The sequence below is a fragment of the Grammomys surdaster genome, unplaced genomic scaffold, assembly GCF_004785775.1.
Source record: "Grammomys surdaster isolate TR1022 unplaced genomic scaffold, NIH_TR_1.0 437, whole genome shotgun sequence".
NCBI classification, from domain to species: domain Eukaryota; kingdom Metazoa; phylum Chordata; class Mammalia; order Rodentia; family Muridae; genus Grammomys; species Grammomys surdaster.
This window is the reverse complement of record NW_021604856.1, coordinates 361,397-377,193: the sequence shown is the minus strand read 5'-3', so window position 1 is coordinate 377,193 and position 15,797 is coordinate 361,397. Positions and strand designations below refer to the sequence as shown.

The following is a 15,797-nucleotide window of genomic DNA, read 5'->3' as shown; positions in this document are numbered from 1 at the left end:
TCAAATAGGGTTCGGTATTTTTGGTTCACTAAGACAGAGTAGATAATTCATTATAAAATATATGTTACAAAAGAAGGCTCAAATAAAGATTTATCATTGAACTAGTCACCTTTGTTTATTTGAAAAAGATTTATATTTCATTGACTAACAACCTAGGGGCACTACTAGACATATAAGAATACTGGGTTACCACCTAATAAACCACTAGAGAAGGAGGTTATGAGAAAGAAGAAACCACTATTGTATGAGCTAAGATTTGGGCAGACCAACTCATCCAGCAGTCTAGGCAAGAGTCAAATCTATGAATTAGGACCTCAGGAATAAGTCAGGACTGAAGATCAAAACCACTGACAAATGTAATATAGCTATATTATTTCTATTATAAATCTTACAAGTTTGTAAATGCCTAAAACAAGTATAAATGATTCTACCCAAAAGCTTTATATATCTATAGCTTGAAAGCAAGAGTCCTTCTTTCAAGGACTCTTATGTACCTACCAGTGCATAGCCCTCTTCATCTGATTCAGGCTGAGACAAATCAGATTCACTCCTTGATTTGATCAGTCTGTAACTTGGACTTGCATGAACGAGGCGACTCTCAGCAGTGAGACTTTCACTCCTGTCTCACATACACAAAGAAAAGGGTTTTGATTAGGGACTGTTAGTGAACATAAACTGAATGGAACTAGCGACAGGAACATCAAGCCCAGTGAAATCATTATGTCCGCCCATAGAAAGCTTGGCTCGCGTAATAAAGTAAAACCCTTTGGAATTACATCAAATATTTTTATACTGTTACATTACAGAACGATGTGAGTAATTTTTGGATGTTTGTTAACTGTGGCTGTTTATATATATGGAAAACTTCCTTTCATGGAGTAGTGCTGAACCAGCACTACTGTTTTTCAATTCATTCTAGCCAACTTGTATTTCACCCTCTGTCTTTGACACTACCAAACAGAAACTCACTGTAAAAAGTACCACAGGGAAGAGAACAACATTTTCAGTTTTCAGTCAGGCCCACCTGGTCATAAGTCCAGTGCCTTCAGAGGCACTCACGGAAGGCTGCTGCGACTGCCCTTCTTCCCTTCGCTTCTGAAGCTCATCAATCACAGGACTCACTCCTAATATTAAGAGCGCACAGCGGTGGATCACAGAGTTGCAGGCAGCAGTGTATACATCCTGCCCCTCAGGAAGGTCTGTGCTGAGCCGTCGCTCTTGCTGAGACTGTGGAGGTGGGTCATCAGCTCGGACCCCAGACCCTGCCCCACTGTTCATTCTATCTCGGTCTCGGCTGCGAGCTACTTCTCGGGCTGAGAGGAAACACTGAAAGATTTCTGTAACATGCAACACAAAAACAAGGTCTTAACACGTGGGGGAGAAAAGCAAAGAAAATAACAATGAAAATAGTCACGAAGTTTGAACCAAAACCTACGGAAACAGGGAAAAATCAGTTTTTAGACAAGAAATATAGCATATTAAGAAAGTTACAGCAAGTATCATACTTTTCATAAAAATTGCAATAGGAAATGTGTATATACATCATAGAATTTGGTTTGGATGGTTCCACCTTCAAAGAATTAGAGTTGTGCCATTTTAAAACACGTCAAATTGGTAAACTGACTACTTAGGTGTAATCACATGACATCTGTGACTTTGAAAAGGGCCATTTGGCCTGTCTTTTCCTCCCATGAAGCAAGTCATGTAGACTCTTTTGAGAGGAGACATCCTTTGAGGATCAAGGTTAGAAATAGCCTCAGTCACCACAGACTGCTAATGGGGCTGCCAAATCAGGCTAAATTCTCTAATGTGACTACCTGTCCTGCTTCCCAGATTTTCTTATAACATCCTTAGAATTTCCCCTACCTGTCCTATCATTTCTTAAATTAATTGTTCTTTATTGACGAAATACAAAATCATTTATATTTAATGACTTAGTCATTTCTTTTCAAATTCAATTTCTTATGAGGATCCCCATGTACATGCAAAAGCAACAAACATTTTATGCTTTTGTTAATCAGCTTTTGTAGTAATATGATTCCTACATCTAGTCAAAAAGGTTACATAAGAACCAAAGAATGACAGAGTGGGTCCCCTTCTCCAGGATTTCAAATCTTACTAGTGAGTTAGGTCAGTTTTCTAAAGTATAGTCTCAGACCAGCAGCAGCTACAGTTTTTGTGCAACTGTGCAAATGCAAATATCAGGCCCGCCCAAACTTGAAGAATCAGAAGCTCTACAAACGGAGCCCAGCAATGTTTTAACAAATCCTCTGGCTGGTTCTAAAGATCAATATAAAGCTCTAGGTCAGTAGCTCTCATCTTTCCTAACACTGTGACCCTGATGCTGTGACACAATAGTTCCTCATGTTGTGATGACCCCCAGCAATAAAGTTATTTTCACTGCTACTTTATAACTGTAATTTTGCTATTGTCACAAATCATAATGTAAATACCTAATACACAGGATGGTTTTAGAAGACCCCTATGAAATCCGTTTGACATACCCCAAAAGGGATTGTAATGCATAGGTCGAGAGCCATTGCTCTCTAGGTTATGTTTCAAGAACAAAAAACTTGCTTATTTCTGAAATGTTCAACACCTTGGTATAGAAAAAAATGTCAGGTTACAAGGAAAACAGATGAATTTTTTTATTTTTATTTTATTTTATTTATTCAGTATTTTATTTATTTACATTTCCGATGTCATCCCCCTTCTCCGTTCCCCCACCCATTAATCCTCTATCCCATCCCTCCTCCTCCTTTTTTGCCTTTATACTGGAAAACAGACAAATTTAAGCTTATGAATAATGAAAAGCTTCTTCCTATCTGAGTTTATATAATTTCTAACAATTGAACTTGACTGCATCTTAAACACATTAAAAAAGAGCAGCCACTAAGTCTTTGCTAAAACTGAAACTGTTTATGATAGGCAAGACTGCCTCCACAGTTAAGACACCATCATCATGGAGGTCCATTTGACACAGCCCATGTTGCTCACAAGTATAAAATGCTACTGAATCAGCAAGGTTCGTTCTGAGTCTGCTATTATAATAGTGAATATTTTACAATAGTTAAAAAAATTTTTGCTCAAATTTAGAGTATAAGTGGTATTTATTCTTAACGGGAAATTCAGGAAAAAAACTTGGCAAAACATTAGGTTCATCCATTAATATGAAAATTACTATTTAAAAGTGTGTACAACTTTATTTCTTAACATTTATTTTATTTATGTATTGGGGGAGGCAGACGTGTGGAGATCAGAAGCTACTGGCAGGAGTTGGTTCTCTCCTTTCATCATTTTAGGGATCAAATTTAGGTTGCCTGGTTTGGCAGAATGACCTTTACCCACTGAGCCATGCTGTCCTTTAAACTCATATTGGACCTTTACATTTGGAGAATATATTTTTCATTATGCTATAAAATGTTCCTTACTTCTGTAAAATTAAAGCAAAAATGCTCAAGAGTCCAGAGGTAGAAGTCAGTAAAAGAATTTCCAGAACTGGTTCTAATTCAAGCTGTTACTAACTGTGGCTTTAGGTACATAATTCTGCCTCCTTAAGCCTCAATTCTCCTATCTTTACAATGGAACATTATTAGAACTTTAAGACTACTATAAGAATTATGAATCACTATGTGGAAACCCCAGACACCAGGCCCAATGCAAGTTTATACATTACCATTCCCCAAATGACTGTTATGTTTTGTTTTATTGTAAGGGAATACTAGTGTTATTATGCTGTTCTCTCTGACCTCTTTTCCAGAAATTTTTGAACTAATGCTTTATTTAGCTACGGAAGTTCTCAGTTTAGCTTGCAAAATTCTACTAGTCAACCTCCCTATCTGTGAATTCCTTTATTCCACCTTATTTTTTTATTGTTTAAATTCTTTTTAGTTTTCTTTGAGACATCTCAAAATAACTTTTAGAAATACACAGAAAGCAGTTAAATGTATACTATAGCTAGGGCATACAGATCAAAGGTACAGTGCTTGTCTTATTTCTAAAAGCCTAAATTTAATCCCAATGCCACCTCCTTGTAAGTTGAAAATATACACAAATAATGTCAAAATCAAATGTACTTGAGGTTGTAGGCTACAAACTAAATATGTATGTTAATGTAAAATACCCAAATCACTTAAGATATTGATAAAGATTTGAAAAGCTTTGATAATTCTCTTTAAACATATAAATAACTACTTTTTAAAAATTATCTGGAGGTTTAGAATATAAAAAGTTTCATCCATACACTCAAAGTTATTCTCATATCATTGTTCTATCATTGCTTCTATCTCTTATACCTTCTGAAAGAAATTATAGTTGAAATTTGCAATTTCAAAAGCTCTACAAATAAAACATAATTTGGGCCTCCTAAATGGCACAGTAAGGGGTTCCTTCTCCACAAAGAGGTCTCCAGCTTGATGAAAACTGAAACTTTAAGGGCTTTTCAAACCAGAACATGCAATACAAAAACATTAGAGTGACACTACCCTGGTTTCAAAAGTCTCCTATAATGTTGGCTACTGCAAACTTAAATCCCTGGCACAGTGTCAGATGCTTTTAGAAGCACTACATAGACACTCTTTCTCTGTTTTCCTACAGAATGTCATGATCTTCACGTCTCAAGTAAGAAGAATGTACTTACTGCCAGCGGTCATTACTTCATGTTCCCGTTCTTCTTCCTCATCTTCTGGCTCTGGGTGGCCATCCTCCCTGTCTCTCTCAGCCAGCTCTTCCATTTCGGCTTCCTCATCAATGGTCCGGGTAAAGGAATGCTCTTGAGGATCAACATCTGCAGAGTCTTGGTTGTCTGAGATCTTAAAGAAATGATAGGAAACTACATTGACTATATTTTTTTCAAAGCTTTAAAAAGTTTTCAAGAAAACTATATTTTTATGTCTTAGAAAATCCTGCTGATATCAATAACACATAAGCTTCACAAATGATACACTGGTAATTTGCAAAGATTACACAGACTATATGCACATATATACAAACAGACATATGCATGTTCTTTTCTGACTGGTATTTTCATTGAAATGTCATGCTATAAATTGATCCACCTTTAGTTTGTGTTTGGCTATAAACTACAAAGCTGCAATGTAAGTTACAACATGATACAAGCATAAAGGTGATTTTTGTTACTTGGTTTTGGGGTTTTGTTACTGTTTGGTTGGTTGGTTGGTCTAAGATAGGTCTATTTAGCCCTGACTGTGCTGGAACTCACTATGTATACCAAGCTAGTCTTTAACTCAGAGAATCACTTCCCTCTGCCTCCGAGTGCTGGAATTAAAGACGTGTGCCATCATGGCCAGCAAAAGGTGATGATTTTATTCTATGGTTCCCTTCAAGTTCTCTATGCTATTACTCTGTACAAACAAATGCTGTGGGAACAGTACTAGGGTTCAAACTCAAAGCCTTCCACAAGCTTAATAAGCACTCTACCATATAACTCTACCAGGTCACCAAGAATTCTAAACTTAAGATAGCACATGTTAAAATTTAACTTTGCCCTCCTTCTCACCCACAAAAATCCCGAACTTCCCAATCTGTTAATAACAATGTTCATGTAGTTTCTCATGACGGTCATGCTACCCAACAGTCATCTAGACTTAGAAAAGTCTCAAATATTGTAGCTAAATAATACATCTCTTACATTTCAATACAAAGTACAAATAAAAATTGTCAATAATAATCATAATAAAAGGTATCCGTGATTCATGACCAGTAAAAAACTTAGAAATGTCACAATATACAAATACTTAGCAGTGAGGCTCATCTGTCATATATTGACTTTCATATACATGAGTTTCAAATTAGAGCCTCAAGAAATGATAAATTAATATTTCTTCTGAACATTTAAGGTCACTCTCAAATATTCATATCCATAAATCCTAATCAGTACATGCTGAAGTCTTGTCTGTTGTCTATGCTTAGAAACTAAATTACAAAGAATGAAGGCTCTGATGTGTCCCGGTTTTAAAGTAAGCACTGTGAAGAGGACGCTCTCAGGCTTCTTTCTATAATCACAGGGTTGTGCTTTCAGAATCACTAAGCCCTTTCAAAATCATCTACTTGTTCCCGTATTTACCCTGGACCATTCTCAATTAGTGGCCTCAATCTTCACTGTCAGAGGATACAACTATAACTACAGGACTGCTGCACTGATTATAACCTTGGCTTTTTTTCACCTTTTCTACACTGAGAATTTTTAATAATTTTCAGTTCTTGTATGATTGTTGCATTTTTTAAATCAACCTGAGGTATCTGGTAATATCTCTGATAATTTCTGGCATCATAAGTTAAACAGGGTAATTCCAATGTAAGTTAATCAATAACAACAAAGTAGACCGTCACCCATGCTATGAACACGCTGGTTTGTAACTATCATCTATGCAGGCTATTACCTAGCAGCCCTATTGCATTTGACGAAAATGGGGTAAATAAACCCCAACACTTTTATTCTTCCAGTACTTTCCACTAGAAAACATGCTAGCATGTTCTGAACATTCGCACAAATCAAGGCATGTTTTTCATAAATTGTGGGGCCACCTCTGACAAGCTTGCAGGAAAAGATAGAAATTAATTGATTTCCAACTTTACCCATCTGTCTCGTGATGATGACCTGGTTTGAATAAGTTCAAGGTTCTTGCAAGCAAGTAAACGACTTCGAACTTTGTATACACAACGATACACTTCTGATAAGCTTTTACCAGGTTGGTATCTAAATAAAGAACCAAAATAGAAAAGTTACCTAATTTCTAACATCATGAGAGCAAATATTTGTCTGAGGATAGTTTTTAAGTTACTTGCCGGCTTTCTCCACATGCTTGGCTAAGTAAGTTTGTGTGCTTGAGGAGTGCTGCAAGAACAAATCTAGACACAGTGTCCAAGAGTGATTCATTACTTAAAGTTGCACTGTCCCAATCTGAAAATAAAATGATACAGTGACATTTAAAACACTCAGAAAACAGTTCTGAGGTAATATTAATAGCTTTCACTTCCAAACACCTGAATTTCACTGACATTTTGAACAAATGCACAAATACTGTTTCAGGTGCTGTGGATACAGTTTTGAACCATAACTCAGATCTCATGGAATTTGAATCGTGGTATGGGGTATGGAGATGCAAAAAACAGTAACTGAATATGACAGGCAAGGGCTACGGAGAGAAACAAAGTGGGGTAAGAATTGGGGAACTGTGCTGTATAATTATTATTTCATACAGAGTGCTCTGATGAGCTTTCTGATTTGAACAGAGATCTAAGTGAAGCAAGGAAAGAAATGCCATGGATACAGAACATCATTAGGATAGCCATGTGTTAAGAACACAGCTTGACGGGCTGGAGAGATGGCTCAGCGGTTAAGAGCACTGACTGCTCTTCCAGAGGTCCTGAGTTCGAATCCCAGCAACCACATGGTAGCTCACAACCATCCGTAATGAGATTGGATGCCCTCTTCTGGTGTGTCCGAAGACAGCGACAGTGTATCATAAATAAAATAAATAAATAAATCTTTTAAAAAAAAAACACAGCTTGAGGGTTCAAGAAGTCAGAATTGCTGGAGCAAAGGTACATACATGTACAAGAGTGGTAGGAGACAACATTAGAGAGCTGGTGGGGAATTAGACTATAACTTGTCTTGCAAACCAGTACAAACCCTTTAGATATGACTTTTTTAAAAAAAAAAATGGGGAGCAGTACAGAGAGCTTTGAACACGGAAATGGCATGATCTGACATATTTTAAACTTTTTACCTCTTGGATGAAGAACTTACTATACAGATAGTAAAAACAGAACTCATTACTGCAGTAAGCAATGACGGTGGTCAAACCAGGGTAGAAACAATTCAGTAGTGACAAGTTGAGAGTTCATATAAATTCTGAAAGTACTGTTAAAATTTGAAGCCAACAAGAATATAGGAGAATGGAAGACCACACAAGTGTTCTAGATGTGAACACTTTCCATTAAGCAGTTTAAAAGCTATTCACTTATGCACACACACATATGAAACTATATATGACATGTATATGATTTGCATATATATAGTATTATTTTAAGCCACAAAAGTAGATCCTGTGAGAGTACAAGAACATCTGGCCAATTAAAAATATCTGAACAGAAATGAATGTATATAATTGAAAGCTCAAACCGCAGCATTAAATAAAGAAAACAAACTAGTTAGGTGGGTTGTCCCTCCCCCTCCCCACCCCTGCATTCTTTAATTCTTGCGCTGTTTGTTTGTTTGTTTGTTTGTTTTTTCGAGACAGGGTTTCTCTGTGTAGCCCTGGCTGTCCTGGAAATCACTTTGTAGACCAGGCTGGCCTCTGCCTCCCAAGTGCTGGGATTAAAGGCGTGTATCACCACAGCCCGACAATTCTTGCGTTCCTAATTCTATGTTGGCAGACCATGGAATATATTATACTAGATAGAGTATATACTCTTAAAATAAAGATGATGTACCTAACCCTCAATAGAATGGAGGCCCCAGGAAGTTTAGAGTTCAAGTGGGGTGGGGGGTGGGGACAGCCTTGTGGAGACAGGGGGGTGTGTTGGAGGTATGGGATGTGGAATAGTCGGAGGGTGGAAATGAAATCTGGAGTACAAATAAACGAAATACTCAGAGGCCTACAGCCTATACATCTAAATACACATTCTCTAATGAGTCACTGAATACTTTTATAAAATGGTTTATTACAGAGTCCAACTTTAATGCAATCAATTTTCTTTAAATGGGATATATGTGAATATGACAAATAACCTGATGCATTTTTCACACCTGAACTAGTTAGGTAAGTTAGCTATATATTTACCCATGTCATTCTCTTTATCTTACCTTTACTAACAGCATAATCCTGCATGCTGATCCAAAGGCTTCTGGCAGGCTCTTTAGAACAACCCAATGCCAAGTCTACATAGACAGCAATTTCAGGCCGCAATTTGTAATCAAAAGGCTTCTGTTCTTCATTTCCTGAAAGAGCTACTTCTAATAGGCAGCTCATACATTTATCTATTTTTTAAAAAAAAAGTTAAAAATTAATAATTCTATTTATTCATTTTTCTCTTTCTCCCATCATCCCTGTGCATGCGTATGTGTGTGCGTGCGTGCATGTGCATGCATGCGTGTGTAAGTGTGTATGAGCACCACAGCATATGGGAGGTCAGAGGACAACTTGTAGGAGTCACTTTTCTCCTCCCACCAAGCAGGTCCTAGTGAGGAAGCTCAGTTTTCAGTCCTAGCAGCAAACACTGTACACCCTGAGCTATCAGTCCTCCAGTTCTCTTTGTTTGATGTTAGGGATTTGAGACAGGGTTTCTCTGTGCAGCTCTGCCTGTCCTGGAACTCACTCTGTAGACCACCCTGACCTCAAACTTAAGAGATCTGCCTGCCTCTGCCTCCCAGCTGCTGGGATTAAAGATGTGTGCCACTACCATCTGGCTAAACTCCCAATTTAAAACTTCATAAATTTTATAACTTCAAATAAAATCTAATATACTCAAAATATGAAATTATGTAATTGGGGCTAAAGTAGACACTACTAAAACAAAGCCCTCTAATTTTTTTTGTTGGAGACAGTATCACCTCTCTAACTCCCTCTAAAGAAAAAAATGGACAATTTGGCAAATAGAGCCAGGGATGCAAAATGTCCTACACATGAAGCACATCTTGAGAACACTGTATTAAAACTGCATGGTATCCTCTTTGAAAAAAGTAGAACCACAGGGAAAGACAATAAAATGCTTTATCTTTAATGGACTTAAAGGGAAACAATCAGTTAAGAGTGATTCAGAAGGATCAGAGATGCAGAGAACAACTTCTCAACAGGACCTTTAGCATCCAGAATAATTACTACATTTTTGGAAACAAGGGTGTTACCCTGCTGTCTGGGCTGACCCTCTTTCTCCCAAGTACTACAATGCTGAGACTGTGCACACCTACAGCTGAATCACTTCACTTTTTTCTTCCACTGCTCCAAAATGATGATCAGGGTTTTTACAAGTACCAGAAGGCAATTCAACCCATAAAATAATAGAACTATTACACATTCAGTTTTACAGAGGCAAATACCTTTTCTTGATGTTACACAATTATATTTCTTAAAAGCTAAAAAATAATATTAAAACTAAAGTTTATTTTATTCATACTTAAGTCCAGTTCAAAGGTATGTATGAATCAACAGCCACCTTTTTTACTCAAGGGATTATTAAGGACTACCACAAGCATGAGTGCTGAAAACTCTGGAATCTTATCCTGCTAATTGTTGCCTGAGTATCCCACAATCTAATTTTCTCTGCATCATATGTATCAGTCAGTCTAGCATTCATTAGTCACAGTCAAAATCACGTTCTAGTTCAAAAGTGAAACGATGGGTACTTGCTTCTATTTAAAAAAGGAACTGTTTTCCTTCCTCTTATTTACCATATGTGCATGTCCAAAGCAAAACTTTTTTCTTTCTACCCTCCCTTTCTCCCTGTCTACCCCAGCCCTTTTCTACCCTGTGAGCTCCCTCTTATTTCCTCTCTTCCCCACCCTCTCTTGACTTTACCTTGTATATATCTGAGTCTTTTTCTTACTTGAAAAATAACAAAAATTAGTCTTACTATAAGATAGCTAATCCTACTTAATATTTCAGAGTCAAATTTAGAGGCCCAGAGAGATTAAAACACCAATCGTACATAAAACTACTAGATCATATACTGGGACACTGAATAAATCTTGTGTTCAGTTTAAGAGCCAACAAAGAAGAGAAATGGGAGATGTGGAATGAAAAGGAATTCCCAAAGGAAACTACAAAAGGAGGAATAAGACCTGCCATTCAAACCTATGGGTAGTGGCTGTGCTGGCTAGTTTTCTGTCAACTTGACACAAGCTATAGTCATTTGAGAAGAGAGACTCTCAATTGAGAAAATGCCTTTATAAGATTGGACTATAGATAAGCCTGTAGGGTATTTTCTTAGTGATTAACATGGTAGGGCCCAGTCCATTGTGGGAGGGTTTGCCCCAGGGCTGATGGTCCTGGTTTCTATGAGAAAGCAGGCTGAGCAAGTCATGGGGAGCAAGCAGCATTCCTCCTGACTCCAGGTTCCTGTCATCTTCTGACTTCTTTATTGATGAACAAGTATAAGCCAAATAAACCCATTCTTCTCCAAGGTGCTTTTGGTCATGGTGTTCCATCACAGCAATTGTAACCCCAACTAAGATAGTGCCTGAAAACTGCATATTGCTCAGTCTTGATAGGTACTCTTCCAGTGCATTCTACTCAGGGAAGAGATTTTCTAACCCCAAGCTTTAGAACACAAACATTGTTTCTATGACTTGATCAAAATGAGTGAAAAGTGTAACAGAATAAGATCAGACCTGTATTTCTGGCTTTTTTGAAATGAAGGTCTCCCATTGTAGCCCAATAAAGCCTGAAAGTTATCATATACCTCAGACTAGATCTTGTAGTAATTCTCCTGACGGAGGCTCTCAAATGCTGGGATTACAGGACTGAGCTACAATAATTGGCTTTATACCGGGGGTTCAAAACTTAGGGGTCACGACCCCCTTGAAGATGGCATACCACATATCCTAAATATCTGATATTTATATTATGATTCGTAACAGTAGAAAATTACAGTTATGAAGTAGCAATGAAATAATTTTATGGCTGGGTATCACCACATCATGAAAAACTCTATTAAAGGGTTGCAGCATTCCAAAGGTTGAGAACTACTGCCCAACATTCCCCTCGATCCACACATCCCTACACTAGTGGTTCACAGCCATGCTGCACACTACACTTTCTCTGTGGACTGTACATTACAATTTTAGATCCTCTTTTAAACTAATGTGGAAAATGCATGAGTTCTGTATTTAACACTCAGGTAAGAAATCTCCAAGAAGAAACAAAGAAGTACGTGTTTCACGTGCTCCAGAGAAGCATATTACCCAACTGAGGGGTGTCCATTTCCACACCATCACTGAAAAGTGGTGTTTTCATCCAATATGCAGTATCCTGTTCCTCTGGAGACACAGGGGAGCCTTGAAGCATGCCACCAAGACATCGCCCAATGAGGAGAGCAATTGTTCTTTCCAGATCCACAAGCCATACCCAAGATTGAGCTGGCTGAGGTAATGGCACACCGGCTGGGTCAATTACTTCTGGCCCCCCTAAAGAGAGAAATCAATAGTAATTGTGTCTTTATCTGTTATTTTTACATTTTAAAAGTTTGCTCATTGTCTCTAACCTATTAAACTATAATATATTGAAAAAAATATATTCTTTAAAAGAACACAAAGTATTTTCTGTTTACAAATTACTTGGTCTGTTAGACTAATTTAAAATTACTCAGACATGTAAGGCTGTCAAATAATTTTTCCTTTGTAAAGTTACTAATTTTAAGATAAATACTAAATCAGCACATGCAAACTTATCTCAATGGATTCTATTATACTATCTAGATTAAATTTTACTTTTTTTTTTTTTGAGACAGGGTTGCTCTGTATAGCCCAGGCTAGCCTCGAACTCAGAAATCCACCTGTCTCTGCCTCCCAAAATTTTACCATTTTTAATTAGTCTTTGGGACTGTTTCTCCAAAACCAAAAACAAATTCATTAATTAAAGTGACACTATTGCTTAATGTTCTTATGGCTTGAACTCAGAACTGTCTTATACTAAGATCCAGACCCAGGCTTTCTTATTGGATACTTGTTTCTAAAAGTTCTTCACATGCACACACATGCGTGCACACATACAAACACACAAACACACACACACATACACACATGATAACTGTAAAGATAACAGAAATCAGAAATCAGTGGTGGAGAAAATAGCATTCCAAAAGGCAGATATTTGAAAAAAAAATGAATGGACAAGTCTAATAACACTAATAAAGAAAAACAGACTCCATATATTTTAAAAATAGAAATAAAAAGAATATATAGCAATGCTTACATAAGGAATTTTTTTAAACCACAAATAAATGCAATCACTTTTACACCAATAAACTTTAAAGTCAACAAAATAACATTTTCTAGAAAAACATCAATTTCTAAAATATATTGGAAAAAAATCCCACAAACCATGCACATATACAATAAAAACATAAGTAAATAAACCACAAGGGCCAGGTAATTTCATAGAAAAATTCCTCTAGCATTCTAATAAAAGATAATCTGTACCTTACAAAAATTACTTCAGAAAACAGGAAAAAAAGAATTAAGATTCCAAATTCATACTATATGAATATAGTACTAATTTAGCAAACCAGGCAAGAACAGCACGAAAAAGAGAAACTTTTTAAAAAATAATCAGTTGTAAACCCAAAGAAATCCAGATCAGAAGGATACTTAGCTCATCTAACACAAGAAAGTTCTAAGACACTTTAAAGCAAAAATAATTCCGAAACTATCCACATCAAGCCAAATCACTATGTTGTTATCAGCATAGTCATGAATTTGATATTTTGACCATTTCAATGCAGTGGTTAACCAAACCGACCACTGCTCCAGCAAGAGAGCTTCAATGTTATCCTGTCAAAGTCCAATGCTTTCTAGAAAAACAACAACAACAACAACAAAACAAACACTCTAGGCACTGAACAACTTTCTCAAGGTTACACAAGAAGTTACTAGCAGAGACAAACAAACAAACAAACAAACAAAAAAGACAATTCACTAACTTTGAAAGATCTTATGTTCCAATGGTGAAGTCTGACAACCTCAAGACAAAGTCTCCAATAGATAACAATAATACTCTTGCAAACATAAGCTATTGTCAGCTGTCTAGAATCACCAGCATTATATAAACCAAGAATGAATTAGAATGCCATGTTTAAAATCAAATGCACTAAAAAGATGCATTTGATACTTTAAATTTTAAAATGGAGATTGATACTCTCAATCTCCATTTTAAAATTCAACCAGTTGTCTATATATCCAACCAAAATAAGAAGTGTTATTATCAAATACATATTTGAAATTATAACTTTTTATATTTATGAAATAAAATGCTTAAATTGAATGTAATGATCCACTGGTTATAAATGTATTGTTATTTTAAATACCTCAAAGGAAAAAAGTAATGCTGACTAAAGTATAACACAATTTTGCTACTGTTGTTAAGACATATCTTCTTGGGGGTAATATTTTAAAACGGGGGCACCTGATCTGGCTTGTAGTTACAGAGCCGCCATGTTCCCGACTAGGCAAGGCCTGAGGCCACAAGTGGCTGCGTGTTCTCGCTGCTGCTCGGCTCAGGCGGGCTCAGGAGGGCCAGAAGCACCAGCCCTGCCACCCACGAGACGCCAGTGTGGGAGATGGCCCCACCAATCTTCCACGCTGTCTCCACAAGGCTAGGCTGAACCCAGACCAACCCGCCATCCATGTGGTACCCAGTAAAAATGAAACTCTAATGTTTAAAGATTATCCAATAGCTTTATATATTTGGTAATGTCACGACGAGGGAGGAAGATGATGGAGGAGGAAGAGGTGGAAGGACAATGGAGGAGAAGCATGTGGCCTGAAAAAAACGCAAGATATAAGGGATCTCATAGCTGGGGAATAGAGTGGTGTAACGGTAAATCTGCCCAATAGGCGTGCAGTTTATATTCATAATTACTGAGTTGTGTTTTCTTTGACTGGTCTTATTTGGGTTGGAGATTTAACACATCTTAATTTCAATCATGTCAAACTCTGAAGAACAAAAAGCCTCAGAACCACTGACCATAAAAGATGCTTTCTTTAACATCCAGAAACAACTTTCTTAGCTACTGCATGTCAGCTACCCACTTCGGACTGTTCACTCTTAGAAGATATCACATCTTTTTGATCACATGAAACACTCATATTGTGTTTATTTGAAATATGAAATATATTCATTTCTTTGATATATGAAAGAAGAACAACTTTTCTCGAGAGCATTATTTAACTTTTATTGCCTGTACTTACCATGAAGAGGCCACTGTAACTCTTGGTCTTCTAAAAGAGCAGCAGCTGGCAGGAGTCTATTAAGGCAATCAAGAGGTGGCAAGAGGTCGAGGAGGTAACTCAATAGAGGACGAGCCACCGACACCGGGAGTAACAGTAGAGAGTTAACAATCTGGCAGAGCATACTGCCCGCAGCTGACACATATACCACATCTAGAAAGAGCAAGAATGCAATGTAAATCAGTTACCTCAAACAAACTTTAAAAAGAACCAAAATACTTCTTCAGTTTGGAAAGAGAGTAAACAAATTCAATAACTATTTGTTCAATACCTACCTGATAGCTTGTAGTGTTAGTATTTACTATCAGAAAATAAAACCTAGAGGCACTATGTAGAAAAGCAAACTTACCTTGCAGCCAACAAACTCAAAACACAGAAACTGCTTTCTAAGATACATTCTAATACCACATCCATTAATTTAACCCCGTTTTTAAATTCAGAGTACCTACAAGAGACTAAGTGCTATTCTAGGTGCAGACACAACTATGACCAAAGCAATCAAAATTTCCCATCTTCCTGTGATGTTAACATTCTAATAAGGCAAGTTTTTTATATTTTTCTAAATTAAAATAATTTTAAAATTAAGATCATCATAAAATACCTGCCCTTTCATTATGGGCAACACTTTACAATTGAATTTGTTCCATTACTGCACTGTATTCAGGGAAAGGAGGGACATTTAGAAGTGAGCTCAGTCTAAATGAACAATAAATTTACATTGCATAATAACAGTCAAACCAGACTAATAAATAATAGTCTTGGTTTCTCAAGTGAATTCATTCTCTCCCTCTCCCTCTCCCTCTCCCTCTCCCTCTCCCTCTCCCTCTCC

General features: G+C 37.0%; 1 protein-coding gene across 1 annotated transcript in view; it reads right to left on the bottom strand.

Moving 5' to 3' along the window:
* The window catches only part of Herc1 (HECT and RLD domain containing E3 ubiquitin protein ligase family member 1), a 151,997-nt gene that overhangs the window by 90,768 nt on the left and 45,432 nt on the right, over positions 1 to 15,797 (bottom strand). Inside the window, exons 13-21 of the mRNA XM_028781433.1 lie at positions 15,619 to 15,622; positions 14,930 to 15,121; positions 11,927 to 12,148; positions 8,831 to 9,004; positions 6,808 to 6,922; positions 6,598 to 6,718; positions 4,640 to 4,811; positions 1,025 to 1,337; positions 499 to 619 (exon numbers count right to left, since the gene is read on the bottom strand). Of these exons, the coding sequence (XP_028637266.1) occupies positions 499 to 619; positions 1,025 to 1,337; positions 4,640 to 4,811; positions 6,598 to 6,718; positions 6,808 to 6,922; positions 8,831 to 9,004; positions 11,927 to 12,148; positions 14,930 to 15,121; positions 15,619 to 15,622 (1,434 nt within the window). The remainder of the gene's footprint in view (positions 1 to 498; positions 620 to 1,024; positions 1,338 to 4,639; positions 4,812 to 6,597; positions 6,719 to 6,807; positions 6,923 to 8,830; positions 9,005 to 11,926; positions 12,149 to 14,929; positions 15,122 to 15,618; positions 15,623 to 15,797) is intronic.